The sequence below is a fragment of the Cetorhinus maximus genome, unplaced genomic scaffold, assembly GCF_964194155.1.
Source record: "Cetorhinus maximus unplaced genomic scaffold, sCetMax3.hap1.1 HAP1_SCAFFOLD_888, whole genome shotgun sequence".
Lineage (NCBI taxonomy): Eukaryota > Metazoa > Chordata > Chondrichthyes > Lamniformes > Cetorhinidae > Cetorhinus > Cetorhinus maximus.
In genome coordinates, this window is record NW_027596830.1 from 84,079 (window position 1) to 103,640 (window position 19,562).

A 19,562-nucleotide genomic window follows, 5' to 3' on the forward strand; every position below is an offset into this window, starting at 1 on the left:
GCTATTACTTCCTCTTTTACCACTACGTGAGCAGCGTTCTCTGAAGAGTGAAGACAAATGCAAAGTACTCATCTTTGGGTCCTAATCAGCCCCACCCTTCCTTGGGCTAAACTTTTACCGTACATATGTTTATAAAAGGTTTTCTTTTATGATAGCTGCTAATTTATTCTCATACTCTCTCTTTGCAGCCCATTCCCATTTTTAGGTCTCCTCTGTACTTTTTGCATTCAACTTGGTGCTCTATTATATTATGAAACTCTACTTAGATTTTTCATAAGCCTCCTCTTTCTGTCACATTTTAATCTCTATATCATCTATCATAGAGGGAGCTCTAGTTTGGGATGCATTACTTGATCCCCCCGCAGGAATGGCGTGGATTTCCGGATTAGAAACTGGGCTTAAAATGACAATGTTTGAGCTTATGTACACAATTTTAAGATGTTCTCTGAACTTTTTAATTTGCACTTTGAGTAGGTGGAGATTTCAATCACCATTCTCACTGATGATTTGTTTTTAATTCTGTACCAGAACCATCTCCTCTTTGAAGGCATCCCATTGATTGTTTACCCTTTTGCCTACCAATCTTTGATCCAAGTCGGTCAGATCCCTTTTCAACCCACTGAAGTGAGTCCAACCCCAAATAAGTATTTGTATACTTGATTGTTGCTTGTGCTTTTCTATAACGTGATATTACGATCACTGCTCCTAAAATGCTCTCTCACTGAAACCTCCTCCATGTGCCCACTCTATTGTCCAGAACTAGATCCAGTGCTGTTTCTCTCCTTGTTGGGTGGAAAAATGTGCACAAATAATGGAACAGACTCCCCCACAGTGATCCCACCTTTCCCTCCCTGTTTTAAATCAGTGGAGTACCTTTTCTCTTCTGTGTAGATTTCTGCGAATCCTCATCGGCGCTCCGTTCCTCTGGTGATTCATCCGATTTGGCTTTCTGGTTCTCTTTGCTCTCACTGCTGTCGCATTTCTCTGGCCGTTCCTTCCTCGCGGGAGGTTTTTTGTTCTGCTGTGGCTTACTGTTCTGTGGATGCTGGAACAAAATGGCATGAAGGTGACAAATACTCACAGCTGTTCCATGACCTTACCCACTAGTGTCCTTTCACTCTGTCTTCCCGCCTCCTGAAGATCACGGCACCTACTGAGGTTTGGGCTCCACCGATGTCCTCACTCAAGCACCCATCTTTTATGGTGGTTGTCAGAGCTGAGACAATCCTGTACCCACCTAACACCCACTCATGCTTTTCAGCAGGAGTTCCTGGTCAGTGATCAGGAGCAGAAATGGTGGCTGTCATCCCCTCCATCAGTTATGGGCAGCTAACATTGCATAGATGGGGATAATTGAATCAAACACATGGCACATCTGGAGCAGGGGCACATTCATCCAACAACTGCACAATTCCTACTTACCTCAGAGGAAATGACCGGCTCCCATGTCTGAAACAAAAGAATAAGAGCATTTAAAATACAGACAATGAAACTGAACTCAGAGTACAAGAGTGTGGCTACAAGAACAGGTCAGAGGCTAGGGATGCTGCAGCGAATAACTCATCTCCTGACTCCCAAAGCCTGACCACCATCTAAAATGCACAAGTCAGTAGTGTGTTGGGATACTCTCTCCACTTGCCTGGATGAGTGCAGCTCCAACAATACTCAAAAAGCTCAACAGCATCCAATACAAAGCAGCCCACTTGATTGACACCCCATCCATAATATTCGCTCCCTCCACCACCGACACACAGTGGCAACAGTGTGTACCATCTGCAAGATGCACTGCAAGAACTCACCAAAGCTTGTTAGACAGCACCTTCCAAACCCACGGCCACTACCATCTAGAAGGACAAGGGCAGCAGACACACGGGAACACCACCACCTGAAAGTTCCCTTGCGAACCACTCAACACGCTGACTTGGAAATATGTTGGCGTTCGTTCGCTGTTGCTGGGTCAAAGTCGCGGAACTCCTTCCCTAACAGCACTGTGGGTGTAACTACATCACATAGACTGCAGCAGTTCAAGAAGGCAGCTCATTATCACCTTCTTAAGGGCACTTAGGGAAGGCAAAAAATGCTGGCCTAGCCAGCAACATCCATATCCCATGGATGAATTTTTAAAAAGTACAAGACACTCAGTGTAAATACAAAGCTGCAGAACAAACAGCTCAACTTCATTCTTTGAGGGAGACATTCAGAGCTTCATTGCAACTAGCTATGATAGTGTTAATGCTACAGAGACAGTGTCACTGAAGAGAAAAATAAAAACTTGCATTTATATCCCACCTTTCACAATCATCGGACGTCCCAAAGCACTTTACAATGAAGTGCTTTGTAAAGAACTTTTTTGACATTACGTTGTAATGCAAGAAATTGAGTTTCTGTATAACTCAGGGTGTGACAGTAACACTATGCTAACAGCATTACTTGTTAAAAAGAATTTGCAATTCTATCGCTTCTTTCACAAACTTCAGGATATCCCAAAGTGTTTTACAGCCAATGAATTGCATTTGAAATTTAGTCTCTGCTGTGATGTGAGATAAACACAGCAGCCAATTTGCACCTAGCAAGCTCCCATAAACAACAATGCGGTAATAACTAGATAATCCATTTTATAGATGTTGATTGAGGGGTAATTATTAGTCAGAACACTGGAGAGAACTCCTTTTCCTTTTCTTTCAACAGTGCCATGGAATCTCTTACCACAATCTTCCAATCTTCCCTAGATAGCAAGGAGGTGCCAGATCACTGTAGAGTGGCAAATGTGAAAACCTGATTCTAGAAAGGGTGTAAGCATATTCCAAGTAACTACAGGCCAGTCAGTTTAACATAGGGGAGTGTAAAGCTTTAGAAATAATGATCGGGGTGAGGGGGAAAAAACAGGCACTTGGAAATGTTTGAGTTAATTAAGGAAAGCCAGCACAGATTTGTAAAGGCAAATCGAGCTAGACTAATCTAATTGTATTTTCTGATGAAGTGACAGAGAAGACTGATGAGGGGAAAGCAATGAATGTTGTCTATATGGATTGTAAGAAAGCAAAAGGTTGATCAACAAAACTGAAGCTCATGGAATCAGAGGGTCAGTGTCAGCTTGGATTTAAAAAAATGGCTTAAGGACAGAAAACAGCAAATCATGGTAAATGGTTGCTTTTCAGATTGGAAGATTGTAGACAGTGGTGTCCCCCACGTGTCAGTGTCGGGACCACTGCTTTTCTAATTTTATATATATGACTTGGATATTGGAATACAAAGTAAAATTTCAACATTTGACGATGAGGTGTGGTTGACAGCGAGGATACCACCAATCGGTATACCCTGCAACAGGGTATAGATGGGCTAGAAGAATAAGCAGACAAGTGACAAATGGATTTTAATACAGAGATGTGTGAGGTGATGTATTTTGGCAGGAATAGGGAGAGGCAATATAGACTAAACAGCACAGTGCTAAAACAAAATGCTGGGCCAGAGGGGCCTGGGAGTTCATTTGGATAGATTGTTAAAGTTGGCAGGACATATTGAGAGCAATTAGCAAACATATGGGTTCTTGGGCTTCTTAAGTAGAGGTACTGAGTACAAAAGCAGGGAAGTTATGCTGAACCTGTATAAAGTTCTGGTCAGGCCACAACTACCGTACTGAACCCAATTTTGTCAGTTTAACCTTGGTGATGGGGAAGCTTTTAGAATGGATAATTCAGGACAAAATTAATAATCACTTGGGCAAATGCGGGTTAATTAAGAAAAAAACACTGTGGATTTGTTAAAGGAAAAACATGTTTAACCATGAGTTTTTTTTCATGAGGTAACAGAGAGGATTGATGAAGGCAATGCAATTGATGCAGTGTACATGGGCTTCCAAAAGGCATTTGGTAAGGTGCTGCAAAAGAGACTTGCGAGCCAAATTAGATATCATGGAATAAAAAGGACAGTAACAACATGGATACAAAATTGGCTGGGTGACAGGAAACTGAGAATAACAGTGAACCGATGTTTTTCGTACTGGAGGAATGGTTTATAGTGGATTTCTCCAGGCAGTGTTAGGACCCCTGCTCTTCCTGATATGTAATAATTCTGGATCTTGGTGTACAGGGCACAATTTCAAAATTTGCAGATGAAACGAAACTTGGAAGTATTGTGGCCCATGAGGAGGATAATGTAGAATTTCAAAGGTATGCAGGCAGGTTGGTGGAAGGGGTGGACAAGTGGCAGATGAAACTGAACGCACAGAAGTGTGAAATGATTCATTTGGTAGAAAGAACACAGACAATATAAAACAAAGGGTACAATTCTAAAGGAGGTACAATAGCAGAGGCACCTGGGTGTATATGTTGGTAAATCATTTAAGGTGACAGGACAGTTGAGAAAGTGTTTAATAAAGCATACTGCATTCTGGGCTTTATCAATAGAGGCATAGGGTACAAAAGCAAGGAAATTATGCTAAACCTGTATAAAACACTGGTTTGGCCTCAAGTGGAGTATTGTGTCCTGTTCTGGACACCATACTTTAAGAATGATGTGAAGGCAGAAAAGGTTCATGAGAATGGTTCCAGGGATGAGGGACTTCAGTTACGTAGAAAGACTGGAATAGGTGGGACTGTTCTCCTTGAAGAGAAGGTTGAGAAGAGGTTTGGGCGAGGTATTTCAAAATCTTGAGGGGTCTGGACAGAGTAGATAAGGACACACTATTCCCATTGGCAGAGGGGTCAAGAACCAAAGGGCATAGATTTAACATAATTGGCAAAAAAAAGCAGCGGTGACATGAGGAAAAACTTTTTCATGCAGCGAGTGGCTAGGATCGGGAATGCACTGCCTGACAGTGTGATGGAGGCAGGGTCAATTGAGGCTTTCAAAAGGGAATTGAATCATTATATGAAATAGAAAAATCTGCAGGGTAAAGGGGAGAAGGTGGGGCAGTGGCACTAGGTGAATTGCTTCTTCAGAGGGCCAGCACAAACACAGAAAAAGAATGGCCTCCTTCTATATTGTCACCAGTCTATGATTCCATGTATTTTAAGTATGTGCATGTATGTGTTAATGATGCATCTCTAGTTGGTGATGGAGAAATGATTCCGGGAGACGGTCATTCTCTGCCCATCCTATAATGTCTTTAATTCTCTTTCCCTCACCACCAAAATCCTGTTTGCTTTCTCCAAGTCCACAGGATTCCACTTTAATGGAGAATTTCCTGCGTATTACGCTCATCAAATGACCTGTTTCCCCAATTCCCTTGTAGTCCAGATACATAACCACCATTGATTATTTTCTATCTACCACCTCACTGACTCAATAATTCTACTCCATTAGTAAGGCATAATCTGCCAAAGTAGCATGTTGATTCTTCCTGACCAACTTTCAATCAGTTTGATGATGTATTCTAACAATGTTCCCACCACGGGCAGTAAACTCACTGGGTCTGTGGTTCACTGTAACAGTGGCCCACACCACAAAAGTATTTCATTGGTTGCAATGCACTTTGGGACGGCCTGAGGTGATGAAAGCAGAAACAGGAATGCAAATTTTCTCTCTCTCTCAACCTTTTCAAATATATCCCAATGGATTACCAGTTGTGCATCGACCTAGTCTGACTGAGCTGTACTGAAAGCTCCCGACTTAGTACTGTACCATTAGAGGCTCTGTTAATGAACTGTGCGTACAATGACATCCAGTGACAAAAATGAGTACTACAAGATCACAAAAAGTCAAAACTGACGATGCTTAAAATCCAAAATAGAAAATGCTGGAAACATGCAGCAGTCAGACAGCATCTGTGATATAATAGATCAGTTAACATTTCAGATGTACAGCCTCATCAAGACTGGAATTGCTTCTTATAAGGAACAGATCAGGAGGGCATAGACATAATTACCTATTTCCCCACAACGTGTGCACTCCACATTAGTGGGATCAGTTTGTGATTGATAAAGTTCTGGGGAGAATGAAGCGGAGTGAGTTTGAGATCGACACAGGGCTGTGGGGAGAGAGCAAAATTGGGTCTGGATTGAAATAGGGCTATTAGAGAGAGCAGAGTTATATTTGGATTGATACAGGGCTATAGGGAGAGCAGGAAAACAGGGCTAGAATTGCTGGAGTGAACAATCAGCACAGACACCGTGGACTGATCACAGCACAGGGCAAGAACAAATATCTGGCTCAGTGTCTCTACGAAGCCATTGTCAGCTTTGATACTGGAGTGCAACTCGAACCCCCAACCCTCTGACTCAGAGGCAAGAGTGCTACCAACTGAACCATGGCTGAATGTTGACTCAAAAATGTAACAGAAAAATATCCAGAAACCAAAAAAAAAAGGCCAGCATAGATTTGAAAAGGAAGGTTATTCTAGACTGACTAACCTTATTGATTTTTTTGAAAAAATTACAAAGGATAGAGGAGGCTACTACGGCTGATGTAATATATTTGGATTTTCAAAATGTTCTTGCTAAAGTACAAAGTACCATACAGTGGACTCATGACTAAGAAAAAGTGTGTGGAGTCAGGGGACAGGTAACAGCACTTTACAAAGTGGTTACAAAACAGAAAATCAGAGCAGTGGTTAAAGATAGCTACTCAGACTGGCCAAAGGTGGGGAGCATTGTTCCACAAGAATCAGTGCCGGGACCACAGGTAATCTGGTAATGGTATTTAGCCGCAGTCCATTTAGAACCGTAGGCATCTCTCTCCATTGGACATACAATTGGTTATATAGTTTGAAGGGTACCACTCCAAATCAAGCGTGGGGCATTCTGCATCAAACTCTAGCCATCCAGCCGAGCTAACCGACCTCCACTCCCGTTCATCATTTACATTAGCAATTTAAACTCAAGAATCAGAAGTTCAATTTCAACATTTGCAGGCGACACCAACTTGTGTGGTTAACGCAGAGGAGGACTATGACAAAATACAGGAAGACATTAATAAACTTGCAGAATGGGTGTTTTAGACGGCAATTAAATTGTAGAGGAACTGTGAGATGGTACATTATGATAAAGACTATGGAGACCATGTAATGTTTGTGTAAGAGTCTAAATGGGGTAGAGGGGCATGGGTTCTAGAGGTACAATGGAGAAATTACAAAGTAGTTTTGCAGTTTATTAGGTGATTAAAAAAGTAAACCAAGAACGGGTTCATTACTAAAATGATAGAACTGAAAAACTGAGAAGTTATGTTAAATTTATTTAAATATAAATCTTAAATTAGACCCCACTTATAGTATAATGCACAGTTCTGGTCTCCATATTAGGATATAGAGGCATTGAGAAGGCACAAAAATTTACAAGGCTAATTCCTGACCTGAGAAGGTTATAACTTTCAGGGAAGATAGAACAGGCTGGGGCTCTTTAGGAAAGAGAAGGCTGGGAGGTGATTTGGTGGAAATCTTTAAGTTGGTGAATAGGTTTGTTAGGGTAGACGTCAAGAGTATGATTTTAACCTTTTCAAAACCCAATCACTTTCACAAAAATTGGCCAATATTTCCATTTGTGGGAGAAATCATAAATATGGGATAGTCACAAATAAACTCAAAAGGGAATTCAGAGAAACCTTTTTACCCAGAGTGTGATGAGAATGTGGAACAATAGTTGAGATGTATACAACAGATGCATTTCAGGGGAAGCCAGATAATTACATAAAGAAGAAAGGAACAGAAGGTTATGCTGATGGGGTTAGATGAAGTAGGGTGGGAGGAGGCCAATGTGGAGCATCGACCAGTTGGGCTGAGTGGTCAATTTCGGTGCTGTAGACTCGACACAAACTTGGTTTGCACTCCCCGGAATATAGAAGGGGTGAGGCAGTCACACCTCTTAGAATAGGGACTTCTGATTTTGAAGGTGGTCAGGGGCAGGAGGCTGTGACTGCAAGTGAGAGAGGTAAAGGGACCCAGAAGGCAGGAGTGTCAGCCTCTGCAAATGTCCAACAGGTTTGAGATTCTCTCAGCTTATTTGGATGGGAGTGAGGGCTGCAGGGTGGATGAGCTGACTGATCATGACACTGTGGTACAGGAAACCATTCAAGTTGGGGGGGGGGGGAAAAAAGGAATGTCGAGGCAGTAGGCGACAGTATAGTGAGGGAGATTGACATTGTTCTCTGCAGCAAAGAGCAAGAGTCCAAATGGCTGTGTTGCCTGCTTGGTGCCAGGGTTCAGGACATTTGCTCAGGGCTGCAGAGGAACTTGCAGTGGTCAGGGAGGACCCAGTTGTCGTAGTCCATGTAGGTACCGAGAACATAGGCAGGATGAGAAAGGAGGTTCTGCATAGGTAGTACAAGGAGCTAGGCACCAAATTAAGAACCAGAACCTCAAAGGTAATAACCTCCGGTAATTACCTGAGCCACATGCAAATTGGCATACAGCAAATGAGATTAGAGAGATGAATGCATGGCTCAAAGACTGGTGTGGGTGAAGTGGATTCCGGTTTGTGGGGCACTGGCACCAGTACTGGGGAAAGTGAGGGCTATACTTTGGACGGGACGGTCTACACCTGGACTGGGACTGATGCTCTAACCAGCCGCATTAACTAGAAGCGGAGAGGGCTTTAAAATAAAATAGTGGGGACAAGGGATCAAATTTGGGAAGATATGGTAAACCAAAGAGCAGAGACAAGGCAAGAGAAAAAGGTACCAATATGGGAAATGATAACAGAACATGCCAGGAAGGGACAGAGTACAAATCCAAGAGTAAATCAGCAGATAAGGCCAAATGTTACAAAAATAATAAAAGGACAAAATTAAAGGTTCTGTATCTAAATGCACGTAGCATTAGAAACAAAACAGATGACCTGATAGCACAAATAGAAACAAATAAGCACGATCTAATAGCCATTACAGAGCTATGGCTGCAGGATGACAGATTGGGACCTGAATATTGAAGGGTACGGGACATATAGGAAGAACAGGAAGTGAGGAAAAAGGTGGAGGGGTGGCTCTATTAATTAATGATGGTATTAGCGCATTAGAGAGGGATGACCTAAGTTCAGGAGACCAGGGTGTAGCAGTTTGGGTTGAGATGAGAAATGGTAAAGGCAAAAAGTCACTTGTGGAAGTGGTGTACAGGCCCCCTAATTGTAAGTACACAGTAGGACAAGTATAAATGAGGAGATAATGAGAACTTCTCAGAAAGGTACAGCAATAATCATGGGAGATTTTAATCTACAGATAGACTGGAAAAATCAGATGGGCAAAGGTAGCATAAATGAGTTCATAGAATGTTTTCGGGATAGTTCCTTGGAACAGCATGTTCTGGAGCCAAACAGAGAACAGGCTATACTAGACCTGGTATTAACCAATGAGGTTGGATTAATTAATGACCTCATAATGAAAGGCACCTAGGTTGCAGAGATGGTAATGATTGAATTTTACATTCAGTTTGAGGGAGAGAAGAGTGAGTCTAAGATGAATATTTTAAGCTTAAATAAGGGTAATTATGAGGGCATGAAAGCAGAGCTAGCTAAAGTGAACTGGTAAATGAGGTTAAGGAATAGATCTATAGAGATGCAATGGCAGGCTTTTAAAGAGATATTTCAGAATACACATAATAGACACATTCCAACGAGAAAGATAAAATCCACTGTTAACTAAAAACGTTGAAGACAGTATCAAACTTAAAGAAAAAGCATATAATTGCACAAAGATGGAACACATGACAGAATATGAAGACTAACAGAGAATGACAAAAAGATTAATAAGGAGGGAAAAATCAGAGTATGAGAGGAAGCTAGCTAGCAGTAGAAAGACAGACAGCAAAAATTTCCATAGATATTTAAATAAAAAAGGAGTTAACAAAGTGAGCATTGGTCCTACAGAAAGTCAGTCTGGCAAATTAATAATGGTAAGTAAGGACAAGGCAGATGAATAGAACAGGTATTTTGCATCAGTCTTAACTACAGAGGGTACAAGTAACATCCCAAAAATAGCTGTAAATCAGCAAAAGGGAGGGAGGGAGGAATTCAGGAAAATTACAATCACCAGAGAAGTGGTACTGAGCAAACTGTTGGAGCTGCAGGCTGATAAATCCCTGGGTTCTGATAGACTTCATCCTAGGGTGTTGAAAGAAGTGACTAGTCAAATAGTTGATGCGTTGGTTTTAATTTTCCAAAATTTCCTAGATTCAGAGAAGGTTCCATTAGATTGGAAATTAGCAATTGTAATTCCTTTATTCAAAAACGGAGGATGACAGAAAGCAGGAAACTACAAGCTAGTTAGCTTAACATCTGCCACAGGGAAAATGTTAGAAGCTATTATTAAAGATGTCACAGCAGGACATTTAGAAACGTTTACGGCAATCAAGCAGAGTCAATATGGTTTTATGGAAAGGAAGTCATGTTTAACCTATTTATTGGAGTCTTTTGAAGGAGTCACATGTACTGTTGATAAAGGGGAACTGGTGGATGTACTGTACTTAGATTTCCAGAAGGCATTTGATAAGGCACCATATCAAAGATTATTGTGGAAACTATAAGCTCATGGTGCAGGGGGAAACATATTGGCATGGATAGATTGGCCAGCTAACAGGAAACAGAGGGGGTACATAAATGGGTCTTTTTCTGGTTGGCAACATGTGGTGTGCCACAGGGATCAGTGCTAGGGCCTCAACATTTTACAATTTATATAACTTGGATGAAGGGGCAGATGGCATAGTTGCTAAATTTGCTGGTGACACAAAGGTAGGTAGGAAAGTAAGTAGTTAAGAGGACACAAGGCGGCTATAAAGTGACATAGATAGCTTAAATGAGTGGTATAGGTCTGGCAAATGGAGTATAAGGTGAGCAAATATGAAATTGTCCATTTTGGCAGGAAGAATAAAAAAGATTAAATGGTGAGAGATTGTAGAGCTCAGGTTCAGAGGAATCCAGGTGTCCTAGTGCATGAACCACAAAAGGCTAGAATGCAGGTACAGCAAGTAATTAAGAGAGCTAAAAGAATATTGTCATTTATTGTGAGGGGAATTGAATATAAAAATAGGGAGGTTATGCTTCAGTTGCACAGGGCACTGGTGAGGCCACATCTGGAGTACTATGTACAGTATTGGTCTCCTTATTTAAGGAAAGATGTAAATGTTTTAGAAGTAATTCAGAGGTGGTTTATTAGACTAATACCAGGAATGGGCAGGCTGTCGTATGAGGAAAGGTTGGACAGGTTATGCTGTCCAATCCACTGGCGTTTAGGAGAGTAAGAGGTGACTTGATCAAAACTTTTAAGATCCTGAGGGGTCTCGACAGAATGGATGTGAAGAGGATGTTTCCTCTTCTGGAAGAATCTAGAACTAGGGGTCACGGATTAAAAATAAGGGGTTGCTCGTTTAAGATAGAGATGAGAATCTTTTTCACTGAGGGTCATGAGTCTTTGGAACTCTCTTCCTCAAATGGCAGTGGGAGCAGGGTCGTTGAATATTTTTAAGGCAGAGCTAGATAGATTCTTGATTAACAAGGGGGTGAAAGGTTATTGGGGGTAGGCGGAAGGTTACAGACATAATCTTAGTGAATGGCAGAGCAGGTTTAAGGGGTCGAGTGGCCTCCTGCTCCATGTTCATATGTTCAATTTGGTGGAGGTTATGAGAGATTTTGGGAAAAAATTATTTGAGCTAAATCACAATGATACAGCACATAATGAGACATGAGACAATTGGCCCTTCCTGATCTTCATGTACTTTGCTGGAGCCATTCAATTAAATCCACTCCCCTGTAAATGTTTTCCCTTCAAGTAGCTATCCAATTCTCTTTTGAAAGTTACTATTGAATCAATGTCCGCCAACCTTTCGGGCAATGCATTCCAGGTCACAACTCGCTATGTAAAAGTAAGTTTCCTTACATCACCTCTGTTTCTTCTGCCAATCTCCACGTGTCAGCTGGTTGCCAACTATTCAACTACTGAAAAGTGTTTCTCTGCATTTGTTTTACCAAGAACCATTCATGATTTTGAATAGCCTTTATCCAATCTTCCCACAACATTCTCTACTCTAAAGAGAACAACCCTAGCTTCTCCAGTCTCTCATCCCTGGTACCACTAGTAAATCTCTTCTGCATTCTCTCTAAAGGTCTTGAATCCTACCAGAAATGAACACAATAATACAGTTAAAGCCTAACCAGTAGTTTACAAAGTTTTAGCATAACTGCCTGGCTTTTGTACTCTTTACCTATATTAATAAAGCCAAATTCTCAACTTGTGCTGTCACATTCAAAGATTTGCATATATACACACCCCCAGATGTCCGTTACTTTACCTCTTTTTAAAGCCACCATTCAAGATAAAAAAAACATTTTTCATAGCTGAATTAATAATTTTAAATTTTAGATCAATAGATCTTAGCCAGCAAAGGTATTAAGGAATTTAGAGCCAGGGCAGGTAGATGGTATTATGTAACATGAATCAGTCATGAACCCAACGAATGGCAGCACAGACTAGAGGGGCTGAACGGCCTTCCATCATTCCTGCTTTAGCTCTCCATACAATGTAAACCCATCTTGACTCTTTAAACCTAAAACGATCAATCTTCCTTCCTAGGAGATAATAATTGCAGCCTTACTGACATCAACAATACCAAACTAACTTGGTTATATTAGCCCCAGGGATCTGCCTCAGAAATCCAAATGTTTCTGCAGACCTCCTTCCTTGACTCGCAGCTTTGACAATTTGCTAACAACAGAAGTTACAAAGTGAACAAACCCTGGCACAACAATACCTTGTTATTGACAATTTCACCAGGTGTGGGCCAGTTTGTGGTGTCACCAAAATCGCTGACCTGCAACAGAAAAAGAATTCCCCCGTCAGATATTTTCAAACACAATCAGGCCTCAATTCTGCTACTTTGACAATGTCTAAAGCCCACTTATACCAAGAAAATTAGATTCCATAACTGCACCCTTCTCTGTCACTTCAAAACCCTGACAGAGGGAACAATAATCTTGCTCAGTAACAGACAGCTGCCTTGACAATAGTCACTCTTCCCAACTCTCCATAACGCCATGCCACAAGAGGAAATGGTGGCATAGTGGTAATGACACTGGACGAATAATCCAGAGCCCCAGGCTAATGTTCATGGATTTGAATCGTGCCAAAGCAACTGGTGGAATTTAAATTCAATTAAGAAATTTGGAATATAAAGCTAGTCTCAGTAATAGTGACCACAAAACTATCAATTGTCACAAAAACCCATCTGGTTCAATAATGCCCTTTAGGGAAGGAAATCTGCCATCCATGTTTGCCATGTTTTTATCTTTGTGTTTGATTGACTGCCACCAGCATCCGCAGTAGCTTTTAGCTTTTTGTTTTAATCTGCCATCCTTACCTGGTCTGACCTACATGTGACTTCAGATCCACAGTAGTGTGGTTGACTCTTAACTGCTCTCTGAAATAGCCACTCAGTTCAAGGGCAATTAGGGATGGGCTTGAAATGCTGGCCTGGCCACTGTGGCCCACATCCCATGAAAGAATAAGGAAAAGATTCACTGTAGACTGAAAAACAGGGTGACTGAATGCTTACAAATGCAAAGTACTGCGGATGCTGGGAATTTGAAATAAAACCAAAAAATGCTGAAAATAATCAGCATTAACATAGTGAAACAAAAGTTGATGTTTCAGGTCGAGTTGACCTTTCATTAAAATAATTCTGAGGCTCTGGGGAACTCCTGTGAGGCGCTCAGGACAACATACCTCAAACTTCCTACACTGGTGCTGCCTGAACCTTCTGAGTGTCTCTGGCATTTTTTGTTTTTGTTCGTGACTGAATATTTACTGCTGTTGCACCTTAGCCACGGAGGTGGGGGTCAGCAGCAGTAGCACTTAATCTAGTAAAACACCGCAGACCACTTCACAGGGGCGCTGTTGGGCAAATGGTAAATGTGTCAAGCCCAATAAGTTCAGCCAGTGACTGCCTGACCCCCAACACCAAGCAGAGAACGTTCCACCATAGCCCTTCGCCCAACCCCATCACAGTTGCAGATTTTGCATACAATGGTTTCATTTCTTTGAGGGGGTTAGCAAGAGCTGAACTCTCAAATGCTGAAGTTATTGCAGTACATTCCCTGTATATGCAAAGCATTAACTTAGGGGGAGCATGGGTGTAAAAACCTGTTTTGCAAGTTGGTAACTTTTTGACGATGCCTATTCACTTAGAAATTGGTGAACAAGTCGACAACACATACCAGTTTTCAAACATCTGCAATTCCACCCAGAGATCCTCCTCTGGTGGATCCCAGGGCAACACAATACACTGCGCCCAAAAGTACTTTCCTCTCTTTGAAACATTGAGTGCAAGGCGAAAAGAAAGCTGCTCCTCACTGTAGAGTGTCCAATAATATGTAGAGAGAATGGCTTGTAATGCCTAGAGAAAGAGTACTGTAATGTGTACAGAGACCAGCTTGTAATGTTAACTTTTGTCCAATACGGCTGGCAACTTGAAAGCTGACAGAGCACATTTTGGATCCCCAGGGGTTCGGTGCTGGGTAGGCTCATGAAGCAGGCGGAAGATAAGGAAGTGACACACAGTAAATAATCAGGGCAGTATTTTAAAGCACCAATGCTGCAGCTGTTAAATTTAGCTTTCACTGAGGGCGGTGGGAGACCACAGCTTCTGAGCCCAGAGCATTCAACATACAAACTCCGTCAATTCCGAATACTGGTATCAGCAGTGTAAATATAGTATGTAATGAATCAGCATTTCTGGACACTTCTCAAATTCCTTTATTGGTTGAAGTGTTAAAATCCTTACTTTCAGATTTAGTCAGTGGTATCACCCTGGCGTGAAACAGCTCTATGTCTGTACATGACAGCCGATTGTTCAGCCCCGTTCCGGTTATGTGCAAAGAAAATACAATTTAAGTAGTCATTTGCTCAGCCATCGACTTCAATCTTCCCTGATCGGTCACACAGAGGGTCTGGTGAGATCGAGGGCACATTAACTTGATGTCTCCTAAATCAGTACATCTGTCCAGCCACGTTGACTGCAGAAATCCTGTTCAAATAGATGATGCAGGAATGTTTGTCTGAAACTCTTTCGAGTTATCAACAGTCACAGATTGCAACTCTTTCGAGTACAATCACAGTTCTTGGTTTCCGGGAGTGGGACATGAACCCACAACCCTCTGATTCAAAGGCGAGGGTGCTATGAACTGAGCCACAGCTGACACCTCAGGTGAACTCCACAGGGAGGATCCCTGCTATTCCTGTGAGTCACTCAGCACAATCTACCTCAAACATCCAATCACAATTTGCATTTGTACAATGTCTTTAATGTACACAATGTTAGCTGTATTTTACAAAAACAAGTTGCACAAGCACTTGAAACAGAACGATAAGCCAGGGAAAGGAGAAATAATGAGTGAAGGCTTGGGAGAAAAGATTCGCTTGCAGAAAGGGAAGGAAGAGAGCAGAAGCAGGAGGGGGGGGGCGGTTTGGGAGGGATTTCTAGACAGCACGATTTGGGTGACAAAGCTGTAGCAGTGGTGAGGTGGAAGGATATAAAGGAGTCCAGAGTGGGAACACCAAAGGGACAGAAAGGAAGGCAATCCTGCAAGAGGTTGCAGAGGTTGGGTGGACACAAGCCAAGGGAGATTTGAAGACAAACATGAATTTTTTTAAACTTTGAGCCAGTGTATGGCCGTAAGGACGGGCATGAGACACCAACAGCCAATGCAACCCGCGCCCATTGCAAGGGCCAGAAGTGAGCAAGCTGCAGCTTAGGAATCCAGTTCAATTCAGTTTTCATGTTACAATTCATTTTGCTCTTATCTTTCAATTGTGATTGTAACACGTGATGAATAGCTGCAGGATGTTAAAAACAGCACCAACAAACCATATCTGCCACCTTATTTCCTACATTAAAACGATGGCGACAATTCAAAAGCAGTGAACTGGCTGTAAAGCATTTTGGATGTCCTAAGATTATGAAAGGCACTATTTTTTTTATTTGCTCTCTCATGTAAAAATCTTATGTAATTTGGTGATTTGAAAATAAAGATAACCATCAGTGAAAAAACACTATTCCCAAAGATCACAAAGTGTAGCAGCTGCTCAAAGGGAGTTAGGGGGAGGCGATGGTGTAGTGAGTATTGTCGCTGGACTAGTAATCCAAAGACCCAGGGTAATGCTCTGGGGAAAGAAAAATAAAAATACCTGGAAAAACTCAGCAGGTCTGGCAGCATCTGCGGAGAGGAACACAGTTAACGTTTCGAGTCCGTATGACTGTTCCTCTTCGCAGATGCTGCCAGACCTGCTGAGTTTTTCCAGGTATTTTTATTTTTGTTTTGGATTTCCAGCATCCGCAGTTTTTTGCTTTTATCTTAATGCTCTGGGGACCCGGGTTCGAATCCTGCCACGGCAGATGGTGGAATTTGAATTCAATTATGAAACCGGACCGACCACCTGGCAGTGACCTAGGCACCGGAAACAACAATGCAGCTCTGTCGACCCTGCAAAGTCATCGTTACTAACATTGGGGGGGGGGGGGGGGGGGGGGGGCTAAAATTAGGAGAGCTGTCTCAAGCTAGAGAGCTAGTCAAGCAACAGCCTGACAGTCATACTTACAGAATCATACCTTACAGAAAACATCCCAGACACCACCATCACCAGCACCAGGGACACTGAAAAATGAGGTGTCAACCTGGTGAAGCTATAACACTTGCGTGCCAAACAGCATAAGTAGCTAAGTGATCCCATGACCAACGATCAGATCTAAGTCCTGCCACATCCAGTCGTGAACGGTGGTGGACAATTAAACAACTCACTGGAGGAGGAGGCTCCTCAAATATCTCATCCTCAATAATGGGGGAGCCCTGCATACCTGCGAAAAAGGTAAGGCTGAAGCATTTTCAAGAATCTTCACCAGAAGTGTTGAGTGGCAAGTAACATTCACGCCACACAAGCGCAATGTGTCAGGCAATGACCATCTTCAACAAGAGAGAAACCAACCACTGCCCCTTAATATTCAATGGCATTACCATCACTGAATCCCCCACTATCAACATCCTGGAGGTTACCATTGGCCAGAAACTGAACTGGACTAGCCATATAAATACTGTGGCTACAAAAACAGGTCAGAGGCTAGGAAACGTGCGAAGAGTAACTCACCTCCTGACTCCCCAAAGCCTGTCCACCATCTACAAGGCACAAGTCAGGAATGTGATGGAATACTCCCCACTTGCCTGGATGAGTGTAGCTCCCACAACACTGAAAAAGCTGAACACCGCCCAGGACGAAGCAGCCCGCTTGACTGGCACCACATCCACAAACATTCACTCCGTCCACCACCGATACACAGATGCAGCAGTGTGTGCCATCTACAAGATGCACTGCAGGAATTCACCAAGGTTCCTTAGACAGCACCTTCCAAACCCAAGACCACTACCACCTAGAAGGACAAGGGCAACAGATAGATGGGAACACCACCACCTGGAGGTTCCCCTCCAAGTAACTCACTATCCTGAATATATCACCGTTCCTTCACTGTCGTTGGGTCAAAATCCTGAAATTCCATTCCTAACAGCACTGTGGGCGCACCTACATCACATGAACTGCAGCAGTTCAAGAAGGCAGCTCACCACCACCACCTCAAGAGCAACTAGGGATGGGCAATAAATGCTGGCCCAGCCAGCGACGCCCACCATCCCGTGAATGAGAAAAAATCCACAATAGTGTGGTTGACTCTTAAATGCCCTCTGAACAAGGGCAATAAATACTGGCCTAGCCAGGAGCACCCACATCCCGTGAACGAATAATAAAAAATAAAAAAGGTACTGACAGCTTTGAATATTTTTCAGAAAAACCTTCTGCTCTAAATCAGAGCCTCAGTCCTTGTTGTTTCTCGGGGAATTCATTCTCTTGACACTGCAGAGCAGATTCTACACACATGAAATTCATGCCAGATCGAAAGCCATAAAGTGGTTATTATGGTGATGTCTGATACAGATCAGTGGTTGTTGAAATCTGAAGATACAAACAGGGGAAAAGGGCGGATCTGCAAAATACACACCTGTGAATTGGAATTGTTCTACACTGGCCTCAGCATAAAAGGTGAGGCGTAGAGAAATCGGAACTGTTCTACACCAACCCCAGATTCTCCTACTGGAAGGAACAGAAATATTACTGGCTCAGGAAGCCTATGGTGCAGAATCAAGTGAAATAGCTCATCCCAATGCACCAGACACTTGGGACGGAGAAATAGATATCCAACAGTAGAGGAGGACACTTGCACATAGGGGAACAAGACGTTCCGAAGTGGGATCTGAACTCATATCGTCATATTAGTCCAGGCTACGAGAAGCTAAAATAATAAAACCAGATGGCCCTCCCGGCATCGGCATATGTACTGTATTCAAGCACGAAAAAGGCACTCCCAGCCCAATTGATTGTGCAAATTCCTCCTCTCTAACTTCAATGCTAAAATTGAGAGAGCATAAACTCCAATAGACTAGTCAAGCAATAGCCTCACAGTCATAATCATAGAATTACACCTTACAGCCGATGTCAATTCTCCTCCATCAGCATCCCTGGGTATGGCCTGTCCCACCAGGACAGGCCTACCAGGGGTGGCAGCATAGTAGTATACTGTCAAGGGGGAATGACCCTAGGAGTCCTCAACAGTGACTCTGGGCCCACTGAAGTCTCATGGCATCAGGTCAAACGTGGGCAGGGAAACCTCCTGGTGATTACACCTATTTACCCTCCCTCAGATGAATCAGTACTCCTCCATGTTAAGCACCGCCAGGAAGGAGCACCGAAGGTAACAAATGCAAAGAATATAGAAGGTTTCAATGTTTACCATCAAGAGCGACTCGATAACACCACGAGGGCTTAGCCAGCTCGATCAGGAACAGAAACAACTGACAGACTGGGCCTGCAGGAGGTGGTGAGAGAATAAACACAAATGGAAAAGCTAACTTTTTTTAATTCATTCATTCATAAGATGAGGGTGGCCTTTGTTGCCTATCCTTAATTGCCATTGAGGTGGTGGTGGTGAGCTACCTTCTTGAACCGCTGCAGTCCATGTGGTGTAGGCACACAGAAAGCTGTTAGGAAGTTCCAGGTTTTTGATCCAGCGACAGTGAAGGAATGGCGATATCTTTCCAACCTAGAATTGTTTATGATTTGGAGGGGAATTTACAGGTGTTGGTGCTCCCATGCATCTGCTACCCATCCTTTTGACTTTGTCCTCACCAATCTGTCTATCCATGACATAATTGCTAGGTGTTATCTCCAACAGTCCTTGCAGAGACCAAGTCCTGCCTTGAAACTGAGGACACACTATTGTGTTGTGTGGCACTATCCCCATGGGAAAACAGGAAATATTCAGAACAGATCTAGCAAACCAAAGCAGGGCATCCATGAAGCATAGTGGGCCATCATCAGCAGCAAAATCATAGTGGGTGAATTCACTCATGAGAGCTCCAAAATGGCCCGTGAAAAAGCAAAAACAAGGGCGAAAAATTCAAAATATTGTGAGAAAAGCCTCCCCCCTACAGAGACAGGATCTGCACTGTAACTGCGGATGTTTTGTAATTCCTTTAAACACTTGCTGCTGCTTCACTCACCACCACTATCCCAAACCCCAAAACTCAGTCCTGCCCACCGGCCATCCCAAC

The 19,562-nt window shown here is 42.7% G+C and overlaps 1 protein-coding gene across 4 annotated transcripts in view; it reads right to left on the reverse strand.

Annotated features, from left to right (window-relative positions):
• larp1 (La ribonucleoprotein 1, translational regulator) overlaps window positions 1-19,562 on the reverse strand; it is a 106,691-nt gene that overhangs the window by 61,016 nt on the left and 26,113 nt on the right. For 3 of the 4 annotated variants that reach the window (XM_078536080.1, XM_078536078.1, XM_078536077.1), the window contains exons 3-5: window positions 12,668-12,727; window positions 1,423-1,449; window positions 874-1,045 (exon numbers count right to left, since the gene is read on the reverse strand). In XM_078536080.1, the coding sequence (XP_078392206.1) occupies window positions 874-1,045; window positions 1,423-1,449; window positions 12,668-12,727 (259 nt within the window). The remainder of the gene's footprint in view (window positions 1-873; window positions 1,046-1,422; window positions 1,450-12,667; window positions 12,728-19,562) is intronic. The other variant, XM_078536079.1, reaches the window with a different exon arrangement.